At 41.3% G+C, this 19,020-nt stretch overlaps 1 protein-coding gene across 3 annotated transcripts in view; it reads right to left on the minus strand.

The window, feature by feature from the left end:
- The window catches only part of LOC109032169 (uncharacterized), a 276,458-nt gene that overhangs the window by 74,154 nt on the left and 183,284 nt on the right, over nucleotides 1–19,020 (minus strand). For all 3 annotated transcript variants that reach the window (XM_072303601.1, XM_072303622.1, XM_072303571.1), the window contains exons 4-5: nucleotides 11,836–12,154; nucleotides 5,451–5,559 (exon numbers count right to left, since the gene is read on the minus strand). In XM_072303601.1, coding sequence (XP_072159702.1) covers nucleotides 5,451–5,559; nucleotides 11,836–12,153 — 427 coding nt within the window. In that variant the 5' untranslated portion in view covers nucleotide 12,154. The remainder of the gene's footprint in view (nucleotides 1–5,450; nucleotides 5,560–11,835; nucleotides 12,155–19,020) is intronic.

Here is a 19,020-nt window from a genome sequence, read left to right on the forward strand (position 1 = left end):
AATGTAGTCCATTTGTGAGACATGTGACAGCTATGTTTTTTCAACTAACTGAAGCATTGTCACCGCTCGACAAACGGAAAAGTTGTCGCTGCGCATAAGGATTCGCCATTTGCGCAACGAGGTGTTCTTCTCGGATTGCCCAATTTTGAGTTCATTTGTTGAAAATAACGGAAGGTTATCCCGCGCGATAATCCTGAATAATTCTACGTTGGGAGGTTTCGTGACTGGTTATACTGTAGGCGGCCATTAATGCAAGTTGAGACTGTTTTCGAAAGTGAACGTTACTGGCCACGTGAAATCGAGTGATTCCATAGCGCCAATGGACCACTAGACAAGGTACGAATTTAAGCGATCTGATACATGTTTCTTAACCAGAATTTCACGTAGAAAACGATTCGCACAACGAAAATTACTGAAACCAACTCCTAACGAAGATATTAACGTTTTTATTTCACATTGGTTACAAGGAATTTGAACTGCCCGCTCACAAGAAACTCAAAGCTCTACGTGAGTCAAATCGCCCACTACAACGGTTTCAGCAAGCTTCTCAATCGAGCAATGCTCATTTCCCACCATGTGTTGTTCAAACTATTAGTAATTTGCTATAACTGAGCCAAAGCGTCAAGATTGACGTTGCCAGATTTTTATATCGCAGAGACTGTCATGATAAACGTTTAGCGCGCGATATGAATCACGTAGAGCATTGAGTTTTCATGAGCGGGTGGTTTGAATTGACGCATCAAGAATCATGAAATATCTTCGTCAGGAGTTAATTTCGGTAATTTTCGTTGTGTGCATCGTGTTTTACGTAAAATTTCGGTTAAGAAACATGTATCAGAATGCTGAAATTCGTACCTTATCTAGTGGTCCATTTCCGCGGCCAATAGCAATATGAAAACTTTTCCATCACCTCCGCAGTGCGCTGGGATAATGTTTATGGAGAGAGGCGTGTGAGAGCATTTGAATAAAGTTGGAATAAACATTTTTGGATTCATTTTCTCCCCAACATTACACTCCAAATGCGGTGCGCAAACGGAAAAAACAAATGTGAAATGATACCGCTCACTCTTCTCATAAACGAGGGTAACTTTGGGAATGGTGCGGAATGTTGCAACCCTGAGGAAGATCCGCAATTAGTATGCGCAAGCGTTCATTTTGTGATTCCCATTCGTTCGGAACCATTCATCATATTCCCTGGTCTGTACACCCGCTCTTTGCTCGCTCACTGAATTTCTGACCACACTTAAATACTTGAAAAACTCTGCGCATCGCACCAACTTTCACTGGACCAACGTCCCGGATCCCGGTTGCAGTGGCGTGGCGTGCTTTGCGATGTATCGATTTTTATGCCATTTAATCCTATGGAAAAGGATCGATAAACAGGGTGTTCGCAGCGAACACCTTAATAATCGATTCTTTACCATAGGTTTAAATGTCATAACAATCGATACATCGCAATTCACGCCACGCCACTGCCCGGTTGCCCTCCCGCGGCCGTCGCTTTCGGCTCGTGGAAAATGATACAGGAACATGAATCGGGCACGAAACCAGAGTTCAGAAGTGAGGCTACATAAGCGTAAGACGAAAACAAAAGTTGAGCTATTAGCCGACTTTACAAATATAATATGTAATAATGGACCACTAGACAAGGTACGAATTTCAGCATTCTGACACATGTTTCTCAACCAAAATTTCACGAAAAACGCGATGCGCACAACGAAAATTACCGAAATCAATACTTTACGAAGATATTTAATGATTCTTGATACGTGAATTCGAACTATCCGCTCATGAAAACTCAATGCTCTACGTGATTCACATCGAGCGCTAAACGTTACCATGACACTCTCTGCGATATGAAAATCTGACAACCTCGATCTTGCCGCTTTGACTCAGTTGTAGCAAATTTCTTATAGTATGAACAACACATGGGGGAAACGAACATTGCTCGATTGAGAAGCTTGCGCAAACCGCTGTAGTGCGCGATTTGACTCACATGGAGCTTCGAGTTTCTTGTGAGCGGGCAGTTCAAATTCCTCATAACCAATGTGAGATAAAAACGTTAATATCTTCGTTAGGAGTTGGTTTCAGTAATTTTTGTTGTGCAAATCGTGTTTTATATGAAATTCTGGTTAAGAAACATGTATCAGATTGATTTAATTCGTACCTTGTCTAGTGGTCCATTCCAATTTTAGGGCGCAAAATACATGGGCTCTTCCAAAAAAACCGGGACTGATTCCTGTAGTTTCTAAACTATGATAACTATGATATAGGGTACTCTACTCTATGTTGTACCATTTCGGAGTGTCAGGAGCCGAATTTTGTAGGCTCTTCCAACATTCATCGATGAGTCCAAACCACATCACCAACCAATCAGAAGTCCTAAGCCAGACTTAAGTGCGGTCGAGACTCGTCCTGAGTACATTTAAGTGCGGTGGAAGGACCGACAAAATTCGGCCCCAGCAACGTCCGAAGAAGGTGATCGGAAAAACCGACGCTCTTCGTCGAATCTCGAGCCGATGTGCGGAGTTATCTCATCAACACCGTTTACTCCCGGCAAATAACTCCGAGATTCCGTTGCTAAAAAATGACCGCTTAATTTTTTGGTCGGTCCGCCGTGCCGCGCCGGGAGGGCTTTTGTGTATGCTACGTCATGCGTGTGATAGGACCATGAGGGGGTGATTAATTCCCAAAAGCAAATAGAGCGTGGAATGGCGAACCGAAGACGCCCGATGGATACAGATCAGTCAAAATCACCGCCAATGGATACGAGGATACCACGGTGATCCCGTTCAATTTGACAACGCTGCGTCGGTCCTGGTCCCGACGTTGCCGGATGGTGCCGAGGCTCGGCGTTTGGGATGCTGGTGGGTTGGGACTGGGTGGCGCCACCTGGCAGGGATGGCTGGAACTAAGACTTGGGGGTTTATCGGATAACGAGTGTGATCACGTTTGAGTGTCTCGGTCGTGAAATGGTTCCTCGTTCGGGGCTCCGTTGCTGTGGCTGGTATTAACCAAGAAATTAGGAAACGATAATTTGTGAAGCGGAGCGCGAGCGGCTACACCTGACGAAATTCACCTGATTCGCCGCTTCCTCGGGTCCTCTCATGTGTCCATACATAGGCTAGCATTCATCATCCTACTTAGTTATATCTAGGATCATCAAATTTTTACTTATGTAGCTTTGCCTAATTTGTGTCAATTGGTGCGAGATGGATTTTTAGCGCTGATTTCAAAAAAGACCTCTGATTTCCCGAAGACGATCCATATTGGAATCCATCCTAGGAAAAAGTTGAATTTTTCCTAAAAATTGAGCTTTTTCGGAGGAAACTAAACTTTTCGTTGTTTCCACTTACTTTTTGTCGTTGAATCCGGATAGCCCTCGGTTTTTGAATTATCTACTCACCTTGAAATTTCAGAATATCAAATAAAAGAACAAGGCTTATTGAATCATTGAATTTTGAAGTCTCAAATCAGTAGAAGCTTCCACCGTTACCAAGAAACCAATGGAGGGTCTATCTGTCTCTATCCCGAATCGATCAAATGTCACAACCACTCATAACAGCAGGCTGATCATTCAAATTGATGGACAAAGCTATAGACAAAGAAGACATAGGGAGTATGGGGCGATCCTATTGGTTGCAGTCAGTGGGTGGTTCCTATAGACTGCAGGGAGAAAAAGACACTAACTAAAGGGTCTCTCGTGGGTTGCCGTTAGTTGGTCTATAACCTACCTCCTGTGTACATGACAACCACCCGTTTCAACAAATATAATTGCTCCATATTTTCATGATCTCCTTCGTCTGTCGCTTTGTCTATCAACTAAAATAATCAGCCCGTAGTGGTATGAAAGCATAGTCTCGATTTGTATTAGATTCGTCCCACTCGGCGTTATTTTAATCCAATAAAAAGCAAAGCACTAAAGCTTCACCTCGAAGCCTTCTCCTGTCTCCGGTCCAATCAGAAATTCGTTCCAGCCTCGGCAGATCCGGGGCCCAGCGCCAGACGTGAGTGCTCTCGGGACTGTAGAGCGATTCCGTAATCCACAGCACGATTTTCTCGGAATTTTTATTTCATAAGTTAGGGTCCTATTCGTCGTACCTTTAACAGCTCTTTTCTACGTAGGAGGCCCCATTTGGTTTACACTGTGATTCAGGGGATGTTTAAAGAAGCCATCAAAATAGTAGCATAAAACATACAATTGGACGTATTTATGCTAAAAGGAACTATGTTACACTGTTGCACGCAAACCCTATGCACATAGTTCCTTTTAGCATAAATACGTCCAATTTGTCCCAACCTCGAGTAAAATTCAGGAGCATGACTTTAGAAATGGATTTTTGCGAGAGATAACCATGATTTGTCACCGCAAAATGTTCAAAATACGGAAGAAAAAGGTCTCATTTTTGGGAGGAGTCAATTCAAATCGATTAAACTCTATTTACGGACTTTTTTAACTTTAGATGTTACTTCATATAATCCGAAACAGAAGAGGCTAAAACAGTCAAAAATATGACGTGTTTCTGATTGTTGCACACGTCATTAGTTGTGACACGTACAAATAAAATAATAATGTACAATCTCGCACGAGAAAGCGCATTGCCATGATTTGCCACCGCAAGAAGTTCCATATACGGAAGGAAAAAGTGAGCAATTTTATAACCATTGACGGATCCAGATAATTGGCAACATTGTTTTTCTCCATTTAAACCTATGGAAACGTATCGATTCGTGGAAGGGCCAGGTGCTCCAACAAGAATCGATTATTTAACATAGGTTCAAATGGAGAGAATCCGGTGTTGCCAAATTGTTGGATCCGCCTCTGATTTTAACAAGCTTTACGGTAGGTGCAAACTTACCTAAAAATTTACAAAACTCGCAATGAATGTATTTTTATTCGTATTTAGTATTTTTGACGATGTAAACTAAAGCATTGTAGTGCGCTTCTTCTTCTAAATTACTATTTTCTATTTACATGTCAGGATGGTTGATGTGTGCAACAATCAGGAAGCCGTCAGATTTCTGACAGTTTTAGCCTCTTAGGTTCCGAATTATATGGATTGCGTTTTGCAAAAAGGAACCAAGAGCATACCAATGTTGCTAGGATTGTGCAACTTACATTCTTCGCAATAACATTACTGAAATCATGCAAAAAATTAAATTTAAAGGTAATTTTCGTCTTGAATTTATAGTTTATTGGGAGTAAAAATAAAACCTGTCTAAATGATTAGTTTATATTTGCAAGGTAAAAAAGGTTGCACAATTTTAGCGACATCGAAATGCTCTTGGTTCCTTTTTGCAAAATGCAATCCATACGTAGTAAACATCTAGAGCTAAAAAAGATCCGCAAAACAGAGTTCAATCAATTTTAATCTAACCCTCCCAAAAACGACTTCCTCTCAATAATGAGCAGAGTATGGGTGATTGTTGAATGATTGCGTAATACTTACATCGAACTTTGAGGTTGACGGTGGTTTGGTTTTGAATGAGTTGGAGGAGTTCCCGATGGGTGGCGTCCTCGACCGGAAATCCGTTCACCCGAATGATCTGGTCGCCCACCTGCCAACAAAGAACCCAAAAGCTCATGACACCAGTCGATGAAACACTCGCTCAGAGTGAAACCATTCAGCCGCGTAAAGACCATGCTGAAAATTTGGCTGTGCCTAACGTTTACGTCTACAAACATACACTGGTTAAAAAATCCTCTTGTTCAAGAGCGCAGTTTAATTGTCGCCGGATTTAAGAGTCTGGACTTTGTTTCAAGCATTTGAAAGCAAAATCCGCTTGAAACAAGAGTTCAAGACTCTTAAATCCGGCGACAGAAACTGCACTCTTAAGTCAATGCAATGCGGTATTGGTCCAAGAGGTTTTTTTTACCAGTGTAGAATGTTCGATTCCTGTGGGCTATAGCTCCAAGAAGTACCTGTAAGTTCTCGAGTTACATATTGCATGACATTAAACAAAAAAGGTTCGTTGAACTATAATTGGACTGTATTTTGCAATTTGGAACTATAAATTCTGGCTCTTCTGGAAAAACACTTATGTGCATAGGGAAACTAATGGCACATACGTTGTTTTTAATCTGGGCTAGAATTTATAGTTCCAAATTGCAAAATGCAGTCCAATCACGGTTTGATTGAAGGGTTGGGTGAAGAAAGGGCACTTAGTTGCGGTGTTTCAGAATCTCCGCTAACAGAGGCCAGGCATGAATGATCGATTATCGATGTTTCCCCATTTGAAGCTGTGGTAAGGAATCGATTATAACGTGTTCGTTGCGTACACCCTGTATATCGATCCTTTTCCATTAGTTTGAAATGCAGATCAATTGATACATCGCAAAGCACAAGCACGCCACACAACTGTCTGCTAACGTTTCATCCACTATGATAAAAGCAAATGTGTGGAATTTGTTGAAACTTTAACTGAATTTTCTATATGATTTTACAATGCTGAAAAGGTTTTGGGACATTTCGTCAACGATTTTTTGCCCAAGCACTTGTTTTTTCCAGTAGTTTAAGTCCACGCGTTTTTTCGGCAGGGGAGTTTTGGTCCACTTACCAATTATTGAGACCCAAAGTTAATTGGTCAACATGTAAATACAAACAACATTTGCTCACGACGTTTTTGGATGAAATGTATAATGTCTTGGAAGAATGAGGGTTTGCTCGTTTTTTGTTTATATGGTTGGCCAAACGGAAACAAATATATAATTGAGAATTTTGGCGTCAGTATCATACAAACAGTATTATACAAGATTGAAGGCACCCCAACATATCATTATTGATGACATCTTTCAAAAGCACGAAGTTCCCTCGCAAATTACATCGAGTGACGACGAAAAAAAGAGAGCTGTAATCGAAAAACTTGCTAAGTCCTAGTATCTGGATCCAGTAACGTTTAGCATGATTTTTGAACATAATTACAGGAAAAAGTTACTTAATTCAAACAGAAATATGCTCAAATTTACCGCCGAGAAGATTTCCTTATAAATCAATAGAGAAAATAATGACTGTTTACAGAAAAAAGGATGCTTAAATAAAAAGAATAGTCACTTAGATCAAGCAGAAACCCTCTTTCATACAGCTATTTTATTCTTGATTCAAAATAAAATCTTCTTAACGGTATACTCAAGAATGTTTCTGCCTGAATCGAGTCGCATTTTTCTCTGATGAAATTCAAAAATTATGCTAAACGTTGTTAAATACGGATGCTAGGACTAAGTGAGTTTTATAGATTATCGCTCTCTTTTTCTAACGTAGTATCTAGATTTATTTTTGCAAGGAAAGCTCTTTACCCTTAAAGAAAGCTTGTCATTCTTGATACGTTGGAGCGCCTTCAATCTCGTATGGTACTGTACAACACCTATGTCGCGAAATCGTTGCTTGAAACGCCGTAGCACTCCGGACTTCGCTGGGCGACCAGCGTGACACGCGCATAGGCGCCTACAAACCTAACAGGGATACTTCACGCATTGCGCAACGCGGGAAGTATCCTGTTAGGTTTGTGGGCGACCAGCGTGACACGCGCATAGGCGCCTACAAACCTAACAGGGATACTTCACGCATTGCGCAACGCGGGAAGTATCCCGTTAGGTTTGTAGGCGCCGGTGCGCATTCTGTGTTGGGCTCTAGTATTTAAACTCGAGGAGTCAGCGTTTTTCAACTCATGATTTTGAAATGTTTGCACGCTCTGCACGGATTGTTCTCATTTCAATTGATGAAAAAAAATATGTATTAAAGAAAAATATAACGTGTATTTTGAAAATATTAAGGTGGTTCCGTGTGTAATTTAATGATTTCCACAGCTTTTTAATTTTTTTTTAATATATTTTGTACTTTATACTGTGCTGCAGCGTGGTGTATTCGCAACCAAACGCGCAAAATTGGACGTGTTTGACTGTAAAAGATCGATGTAAAAATGGGTTAAAACCAAATATTGCGTCCTCCTTGGTTTTTTCTCTCTCTTTTTCATTTTTGTATAGTTCCTTTCAACACAAGTACGGCTCATTGAGATTAATATCGATGCCATCGCTTGGAAAAGGTTTTAAAAATATTTGCCACGCGTTTTAAAAGTATAACGTTTTTAAAATGAAGTAATATTATCATTTTAAAAAAGGCATGTATATTATATTTTAAATCGACAATTTTAAAGATAGAAATAAAACCAAATATTCACCAATGACAATTTGAATAATGAATCAAAAGAAGAAAGTGACATTTCATTTAAAAAATGAGTTACAATAACAACACCTTCTCCTCTCTCAATTTTCTAATTCCATATTGTCAATATAATTTTTCATACGGACTGAAAAATAACCATTGGACCAAGTCACTGTTTCTTATTTTACGCGTGGACGTAAATTACTGGACTAAACAGGAGCCCGGAGAAAAAATCGTTGACGGAATGTCCTGAAACCGCTGAAAACGAAAATGTCAGAAAATTCACCCAAAAGTGCCATCTCAGAAATATGAATTAGCAGTAAAAATTCTGAGCCACAGCAACCGCATGTAGTTTCTACCACCCAACGCCTCAATTTGTCGGAACCTCGCCTAAAAAAATGGAGGAACACAAATGGATGAATGTTGTCTCCTGAACTACCCAAACTCACAGTTATAAATTCGGCGACTCTCACAAACGATTAAAAATCTGAAAAATTTAAAATTATTTCATTGTAAATTCATCCAATCCTTCGCTTCTTTCACAATAGAATTCTTGGCGACCTCAACCCAAAAAAACCTATCATACTATCGTGGAAAGAAAAAACACCGTATGAGCCTTCAAATGTTGCCAAATCTCTCTTGACAAATCATGAATTTTCTGGAAAATTTGTAAGTATTTTTCTCCCGATAATTCAAAGAATTTTGTTTAGAATTGATCTAACGCATCTGAGAGGAAATTGGGCAACACATGAATGCTCATACAGCGTTATTACTTAGCATGGCAGTAGGGGAGGGAGTGAGGGGCGGGAAAAAGGAGAGGAGAATAAGGTTGCAGATGCAACGTTTCCTCTCTGAAAAAAAATTCGTTGCGGTCAGACTGCTCTTCCGCGAGATTCAAAAGAGAAGGAATCGCTCAAATCTCTGCTGATCCCTGGACGTCGTTTAAAGATGGAGGGGGGAGGGGGGAGGCTTGGTCCGAGCGAAAGTTTGAAATGAAATCGAAAACGTAGACGCGGAGGTGTCAAACCGAAAGATTTCCGCGCCTTTACTCCTCACCTCCTCACCTCCCCCCCCCCCCCCCCCAGAGACAACGAACTCTTTCCGTCAACTTATCGTTATTCGCGACGAAAAATGATTAATAGATCGGATGAGCGATGACGCGAGAAGAACCGGAGAACAGTGTTGTCGGATTATTGGGAAAACGTTACGATTTATTCCTGTCTTTTTTGTGAGCATATTTAGAATTTTATCCGCATTGGCGCCTTCGCTCAGCGAGCGAGAAATTGCGTGTCACTCTCGCCTCCTTCCTGGTTACGAAATAGATCACTAAACAGGGTAAGAATTAAAACACCCTTCGATACGTACATTTGTGACCGAATCTGTGAAAATATACGAATGCAGACGAAATGGGGGAGGGAGGGTGTAATCTTCCCGTGGAAAATTTTCCTTAGCGTTTTTCAATTTTTTTAAACTACGTTTTCTGCAACCTAAAAATGTTTGTCTTGGAACTTCAGGGCTCGTCAATTTTTGAACTTTCAAGGGCAAAATTGCACTAAAATACCCATATTCCGACAATGGAAATCCGCAACTACGTAAGCCGCTTTGCGACACTGCAGACTTCCCATCATACTGCATTTTAAATGGAAAACTACTCGAAGGTAATTCTTCAAAACTGCCGTGATTTTTCTTCTTTCATTTTATGAAAATGCATCAGGAAGATCGGGGAGCGGGTGCTACCTTTGGAGACTTTAACGCATGGGAAGGAAAGCTCATACTGAATCCCGATGATCACCCGACGCTGACGTTAGTCGCGGTCCTTTTAGTTAAATTAATTTTAGATGCACGATGTTGCCATCATTTCTTCTTCTTTGAGTTCCCTAACTATTTTTCCTTTGCCGGACCTTCAAACAAAATTTCCACCTTCCAAATGGACGGAGTTAAACAGAAAGGAACCAAGCCACATCGGGATCGAACCGAGAAAAAGAGGTTTAAAGTTTGACTCATGCATAAGACTCAATGTAAACGATAAACTTCAAGTTCAATTTCTGCAAAATTTGCTCCAACAAAAATTTTGAATTTTTAGCTATAGATAGTAGAGCAGTGGCTGAGTTCAAGACCACTCATAATTCAATTTTTTTCCAAAATGTGGGTTGGTTCCTTTCTGCTTAACTCAGTCCAAATCTCCAAAGAAATGTTTGCACTCAAGCTTTATGAATTATGGGTCGGGGCCCCATGCGGGCTATGAAAAATTCGATGCCGACCTATGAATAGAGCTAGAGGCCATTTTAGTATGAACAAATATTACATGCGAAGAGTATGTACTCTGAGTCCATATCGTATAGACCCAGCGTCTATATCGTATGGCGTTCATACCGTACGAACGATAAGTTCATACACGTGCTTTTCCATACACGACATGCTTACGGCACATATCGACGGTGAAACTACCAAACCACGTATCTCGTTTGCGGTGTTTAAAAATCTACGCTCGCATTTTGTTTCTTTGAGGTAGACCAAATCAATATCATTCCTTGAAATTTTCACAGAATTTTCTCCGCACGAGGAAGAAAAATCACAGAGATATTCAAGACTGGACGTTAAGTAGTTTTTCATTTAAAAAATAAAGTTTGACAGGAAGTCTGCGACGTCGCAAACCGAGATACGTGGTTTGGTAGTTTCACCGTCGATATCTGCTCTAGTGAGAGCCAGACCGTATGTGCGAGCAGTTCATATCTTAGATTTTCCAAGCAGTATGGACTCTCACCAAATGACCATTTTTTTCAGTGTGGAAGAAACCACGGTGGACGGCGTCAAAAACGCGACTTTTCAAGGGGCGATATCTCGGTTCATATTGAACGTAGAAAGTTGCGGTTTTGACAGATGTTAATATTTATAGCTAATCTACTAAAATCATGCATGAAAACACAAATCTGTGAGTGCAGCTCAACTGCCCCATTCCAATCATGAGCTGCAGCCGGATTGATGAAATTTTGTGTTATCGGGACGATAAAGATGGCATAGGTTGAATGGCAGAGCGTGATTGGTCGGCTATGTGTGATCGCTGCTTTATCGTGCCATAGCCAGGTGATTGGACGACGTACTGTCGGAAACTAAAGAGGTGCCGTTCGCTTGTCGTGAGTTCAACCTGATATAGGCACGACAAAGCAGCGATAAGACATAGCCGACCAATCACGCTCCGCCTTTTAACCTACACGGAGAAAAAAACCTCGTGCGTGGGGCCCGAAGTTTAGGTCATATGGATCTCTGAAGTTTTCAGATTGAGCATCTGAACACTTTATGTCTAGCTGTCGAGGTTCGGATCACACATCTGAAACCTCAGTTCTTACATCTGAAGTACTTCAGATGTGAGAACCGAAGTTTTTCGGATGTGAAACCGAAGTTTTTCGGATGTGAAAACCGAAGTACTTCGGATGTAAGAACTGAAGTTTAAGATGTGTGATCCAAACCTCAGCAGCTGGACCTAAGTGTTCGGATCCGAAAACTTGAGAGATCCATATGACCTAAACTTCGGGTCCCACGCATGAAGTTTTTTTCTTCGTGTATACCATCTGTGTCTACCCGACAAACACAAGATTTCAACAATGAGGGCGCTGTGCGGAAGTTTGGATTGAAAATTGTGCGTGAAGTTTGGATTGAGGCGTGTGGGTGAAGTTACCTTGAGTCCTTGGGAGTGTGCCTCGGAGCCGTTCTCTACGGCGGAGATGAAGAAGCCGGTGCCGTGCTCGTGGCCGCCGCGGATGGAGAAGCCGAGACTCGGCTGGGCCGCCCCGAAGCCGTGGCGCTTGCTCAGCCGCACCGAGCGCACGCTCCCGCCGCCCCCGGAGCCGCTCATGCTACTCCCGCCCCCGCCACCGCCACCGCCGCCCCCGCACCCCTTCATGTCGCCACCCCCCGAGTCCGAGGTGCTGCTCGACGCCCCGCCGCATGTCCCCCACGTCGCCGCCGATGAGACATCGTAGTGCGGGTACACCATCCTGCAACACAACACAACACACCACACAATTACAAATCATCCTCAAAACGAAACAACACAAATTGGACCGAGTTCCTCAGAAAAGAACCAACCCACACTAAGTTGAAACTGAGGAAAAGAGCTCGCAAGTTTTATCCATGCAAAAGGCTCAATGCAGAAAATTAACTTCAGCCTCACTTTCCACAAACTAGTTTCTTTTTTTTGACTCTTAGATTTTGACAAGAGAAAATAAACTACTAGTGAAACTCAAAAACATTCTTCACTCAATTGTTTCGAAAATGTGGATCAACGCTTTTCTGAAAAACTCAGTCCGATTAGTGAAAAATAGTTAGAGTATACATAATGTGTAGACACTATGGAGCCCTTTCCACTGAACTCGGACCAATTAATCTCACCATTCGGGTTAGTTACTGAAATTGACAGACAAAGCAATAGAAAAGAAAGACAAACTGAAAATGGAGCGATTCTATTGGTGGAGACGGTTTGTTGCAGTAGACAAAGGAAATAAGATATAGACTAACGGCAACCCATGAGAGACCCTACAATCAGTTCATCAAGTTTCCCTTTGCATGTCTATTGAAACCACCCTTTCCGACCAATAAGATTGCATGTACCATTTCCTTTTGGTGTCCTATGTCTGTTGCTTTGTCTATCAAGTTCAACAATCAACCCATGAGTGCATTATAATTGCCTTTAAGAAATCGTACTGTGCGTGTCAATAATTGTTGCGCTTCCTATTAGTAGGATATTCTGCAGGTCAGGTATGGGTCGCGCGTACCCGATAAACTCATGGGTTTATCAGCGTCACTACAGTGATCACCTATCCGGTTTGAAAAAAAAAAGAAAATTCAATATCCGGTCTTGAAACGCGATTATAAGATGGTTGCAGCTTAGAAGACGCGCACTGGACAAATTACACTTGAAAATCAGATGAGCGACAGAAGCCGTTTCTCATCTGTACATTGGAATGCTGCCTTGCGTGCAATGGTCAAGTTTCATGGAAACAGGGTTGCCAATTTGAGAATTTCGAGATCGGGGTCCTCGATTATGTTAAACGACTACAAAATTAAGCCTAAACTCATTATAGGACATACCACACGGAGAAAAAAACTTCGTGCGTGGGACCCGAAGTTTAGGTCATATGGATCTCTGAAGTTTTCGGATGGAGCATCCGAACACTGAAGGTCCAGCTGCTGAAGTTTGGATCACACATCTGAAACTTCAGTTCTTACATCTGAAGTACTTCGATGTTTACATCCGAAAAACTTCAGTTCTTACATCTGAAGTACTTCAGATGTAAGAACTGAAGTTTCAGATGTGTGATCCAAACCTCGACAGCTAGACCTAAAGTGTTCAGATGCTCAATCTGAAAACTTCAGAGATCCATATGACCTAAACCTCGGGTCCGACGCACGAGGTTTTTTTCTCCGTGCACACATTTACATTCTGTATATAGCCATAGAAGAACAAGGTGGAGAAACAATACTGGGTTCACACCATTTCGCGGGGAAATCAAAGCCAAGAGGTTCCAAAAATTATAATTATAGTAAAAAGAAATTGAATAATTTAAAAATAATATAATAATTAAAAATAATCAATATTAATAATCAATATAATAATCAATAAATTAAAACATTTATTTTTGACTCTAATAATTATACTATTTGTAATTTCTTGCCTTTGTTTTCCCCGCGACATGGTGTGGACCCAGCACCATTTCTTCACCTTGTTACATACAGTTCGGGCCACTTCTTAGTGTTTTTTTTTCTTCTCAGATATAGAAGAATGCACAGTAAAAAGAGGTTCCATTTTTAAATTTGATTCATATTTTGTATTTTGTATTTTTAATTGAGAGTTACGTTCCTCAAAAATTAAATCTTAAAAGCTTCGTATTGTCAATGAGAGATTCTGGATCCCTGGTCCAATCTGGCAACGGGGAAATTTGCCGGGCTGTTCTAGAAAAAGAGTTTGGTTAAATGGCGGTAATGATTGTTGGCTGCTCTGCCACCACCACAGATCGGCGCGATCGGTTCCTTCAACAGCAACTTTCATCGGACCATCGATGATGTTCGCGGAAATAATTGCATCCGCATTTCTTCCAGTTGGAGCACGATTTTATGAGCACCGCCACCGCCGCGAGGGGAAAAATAGAAGCCGGGAATAAACTAATTAGTCGGAGAAAGGTTGGCTGCCCTGCATCTGGCCAGGCACGCGACCATCAAACCACGATTGGTGCTTGACTGCCTAAGTGCCCATACTCCTGATAATGCCAATTTCGGTGAGCCTATCAGCAAACAGGTTATCGTCCATAGTATGCTTGCGTATAGACTATAGACCCTCAATAGAGAATTTGCAGGTGTCTGTTTGATGAATTTCGTGTTTAAGTGGAAACTTACTGAGTGAACTAAACACGAGGATACCCTTGGTTCATGAATTGAACGATTATTAATTAGAGAAGATATGACAAAATGATCTAATTTGTTAAAATACGTCTGTTTAAATGGGAAATGCCGTTAGATGACGTTACTAGGCGGTGCATTTTCTCATTTTAATCTATTTTTAAAATATTTCCCATATTGAAATAAGTATACAAAATACTGTGAAATCAGCTCTTGAAGCACTTTCAGATGAAGCCATAAAAAATTTGCATGCAAATTCTCCATTGGAGGTATTTCTGTCAAACGGAACTATGTGTATTATGACAAGAGCTCTGTTATGCATATATTCTTATGGGTCTCAGGGCTCATGTCTTAATGCACATAGTTCCGTTGGCAGAAATACCTCCAATTCGTCGTTTCCCTCATTGAAGAACTTGACTACATTTCAATGTTACCAAATTTCTCTTCGAAAATCGCATTTTTACCATGAGAATCTTGGTCTATCATGACTAAAAATTTTGCTGATTGTTCTTCTGATCTCATATGAAAATCGAAAAAATTGTCGACAAAAAGTACACTGTACACAGCTCCATTCTTGTAACAAAATAAATTGTCTGAGTCAACTTTGAAACCTTGGAATAGAGTTACTTTCCTTCGTACGGGAAACGATGAATCGGACCACATATTCTACGATTAGGAACTGATATTTTAGGCTCATGTTCAATTCAGCGTATTAGTGCTATCATTTTCCTATGCAGACATGTTAACCCTATTCTTTCTATTTTTCCTCTTCAGCTTCATATTTCTCTTCTTCCCTTTCTCACTCTCTTTGCTTTTCTTCTTCTTCCTATATATTCTTGGCTTTCCTGTGCTAAACAGAAACGTACGGCCCTACTTTCCCTACACATACTGAAAAAAAATTACGGGCTATACAGACATACCGTCCAATCCAGGCTTAGAAGCCGAAAGTTCCGGGTGCTGGAGCCGTAGCTTCGACTGCTCCAGGTGTAACACCCGGAATTTTAGGCGTGTGAGCCCGTAATGCGGACGGTATACCTATATAACCTGTAAGTAAGGCTTCCACTGCCGGAGTTTGTTTCCAGTCCGGAAAAAATAAAGTCGCTCAGATTCAGTGCTAGTATTGAAAATTTCCTTGAGTAACTCAGATTTCGGATTAAAATACCCTGAGTATCTTTTACAGAGGATAGATTTCCTTGCTCACGAATGAACATCGTGGATTCCTGGAGGAATAAGTCAGCGTTTGAGTGAACTTCTTAGCCCACGAATAATCGTCACGGAGTCCGAAAGGAATAAGTCATGCGTAAGCGAAGTGCCTAGTTTTCACGGCAAATCATGTCAGGAATAAGTCAGCGCGTGAGTGACGTTACCAGTTGACAAATCATTCTAGTTCCAAAGTTACGTGACGCGGAATAAGGTTCAATATTGAACATTTCAAAGTCACTCGGGGCTAAAATGGAGCTCTACATGTGTCAGGATTTTGCGATTGAAGTACCGATTCCAATACACAATGTGAGAAACACGATAGTGCCACTGGTTTTCCCTAGAATCAACTTCAAAACTCACAAAAAGCTCTTCAAGTTGAAGCCGTGATGGTAGGAATATCCCACGCTACCCTCGGAGTCTATACCTCTATATCAAGAAAAGTTCTCTATGCAAAGATAGGGAGCAAATACACTATCAGGGTTGTCACTTTGTTTGGGGACTCCAAAACTGAAAACATGGCAACCATTGTCGCTCCCTATCTTTGCATAGAGTTAGTCTTGATGTAGAGGTGGACTTTCAGGGTAGCGTGGGGTGTTCCCTTCATTACGGCCTCAACTTCGAGAGTATCATTTGAGCTTTGGAGTTGATTTCAGAGAAACCACTGCCGTGATAGCGAAGAGAGCCGTAAGTGCAAAAATGAAGTTTTGAGAAAACAAGCTCAGAAGCTTCTAACAAGATCATTTTATTGAAAGAAGCCTCCGTTCTTTGTCAAATTGCCACTAATCGTCCGGAAGACTCCTAGAAATCGTATGGATGATTAAAAATCGACTGATTTTATTTCCATTACATAAAAAGGGTATTTTTCATTTTCATGCTAGGTTATTGTTAGGCAAGACAGCCGTAAGTGCTATCTTCTGCATGCTTTCGTGGTTGCGTTTTGGACGCACAACAAACACATTTTCATGTTAGAAATTGGCAGAAGAGGGCGGCACTTTACTGGAAAGCACTGTTTTCATTGGCTCTCATGCATCTACGGCTGTCTTGAAAAAAAACAGTGTCATTTTTTGTGCACTTACGGCTTTTACATACGTCTCGTTTTCATTAAATTAGGATGAATTTTGCTGTTTTAGCTGTCTCAGTAATTTCATCTAAAAGAGTTCAGACGAATTTTGAAGAAAACTCGATTTCGAAAATTTTGCACCTACGGCTCTCTTCGCTATCACGGCAGACCAGTGGCACCATCGAGTTTCTCTCAAAATTTTACACATGGATGAAGGCTAAAATCGCTAATTTCTGACACATGCAAGAGCTCCATTAAATTTCAACAGTCGTGAATGGGTACTCTATCCGTATCTTCTAGATACTCCATCAATACGCACTCTAATAAGCATACGTTGGTCGGAGATGAGAAAGAGAGTCGGCCTATTCCCGATGCAAACGGAGGGTTTTTATTTTTTACGTAAGCGAGGAGGAGAAAGGAATGACAGACTATGATTAGGGGATTTGTGTGGGGCGAAGCGAGCCGGGACCTCGGTCAGCTGACAATGAGTGCTTTTGCCGATTCGGATTGGAATCGTGAGCAGATCATCAGGCATCCAGACTTCGCACAGTGGAAAGAGCCGAGAGGAGAGGTCCAACATGAACTTTTAACTAGAATTACTTTGGATGTTTATTTTGTAGAATCATAAATTTATGGGGGGTTTCTTTGAAAAAAACCAATGATCATGAAAAACCACTCTTTAAAAGCCTCAACATTTTGTACTGACGCAGTTAAAATAGGGTTGCTATAATTTCTTAACTTTCAAATTCTTTGACTTTCCTTGACTATTTTTGCTTTTCCCTGGTTCCAAAATTGTCGGATTCCCTGACATTTGAATCAGACTTGCACTTCGATTTTTTCTCCTTCATATAAACTTCACGTCTGCTAAACGTATACTTAGGAAAATTTCCTGACTCTTGCTTTGAGATCGCCAACTTTCCCTGACTTTTCCCGGTCCCCTTCAATTCCCCGACTTTCCCTGACAATGTTTCGCTTCTTCCTGTTTTCAACATTTTTGGATTCTCTGACTTTTCCTGACACTTGATCAAACTTACACTTCGATTTTTTCTCCTTCAAATTACTTTCACGTCTGCTAAACGCACTTAGGCAATTTTTTTGCTTTTTCCGGTTTCCAACATTTTCGGATTCTCTGACTTTCCCTGGCATTTTAATCAAACTTGCATTTTAATTTTTTCCTTTAAATTACACGCACTTCTGCTAAACGCTCCTCGGTAAATCCCTGACTTTCCCTTTAAATTTCCCTGAAATTTTGTTGCTTTTTCCGGTTTCCAGAATTTTCGGCCTCCCTAACTTTCCCTGACATTTTAATCAAACTTGCATTTTAATTTTTTCCTTTGGATTACACTCACTTCTGCTAGACGCACCTCGGTGAATTCCCTAACTTCTCCTTTGAATTCCCTGACTTTCCCTTACTTTTCCAAGCCGCCTCAAATTCCTTGACTTTCCCGATGTGAATGATCGACTATCGATATTTCCCCGTTTGAAGCTATGATAAATAATCGATTATTAAGATGTTCGTCGTGAACACAATGTATATCGATCCTTTTCCATAGGTTTAAATGACAGATCAATCGATGTATCGCATAGCACGCCGCGCCACTGCCGGCAACCCTGTAAAATCTTTCAGCGTTTCCACACTTGGTCCGCCTTCTGGAATCGACCCGCTCCACTGTGCGTCATGGTCCTCTGTTTCCGGTCTTCATCCACCATCGCGCATCGCCCTAATCTCCACTCCATCGCGTCAAAGTTGGATCCTTTATCCTCGATCCTCCATCCTGGATCCCCTATCCCCGATCGCGATCGGAAATCGGAAATCGAGCGGCGCCGACAGCTTGCGTCGAAAGTCCGTCGCGCCGCGCCGCGAGAGAGTTGCAATCGCCTCTCCAGTATTTCATTCCTCTACGTCAATCCACCCGCTTCTGACGAGGGAAATTTTTGCGAGCATCACGATCGATTCCAGCAGATGATTGATCAAAGTCGAGGATAGTATGTTGGAGTTTTTGAGCCAACGAGTGTTAAACTCAGCATGAAGCGTATATCTCGTCACAGAGGAAAAAAGCTCACACACAAGCACAGTTTTTCCTCAAAGAGATACGCTGTTTGGTGCAACACTAGTAACAACCATCCAGGAAGGCAACTGCAGACGCGTTTCGGCCTTGTTTGGCCAATTCTCAGTGCCAACACTATAGTGCTGTTTGGTGCAAC

Source organism: Bemisia tabaci, chromosome 1 (genome assembly GCF_918797505.1).
Source record: "Bemisia tabaci chromosome 1, PGI_BMITA_v3".
Lineage (NCBI taxonomy): Eukaryota > Metazoa > Arthropoda > Insecta > Hemiptera > Aleyrodidae > Bemisia > Bemisia tabaci.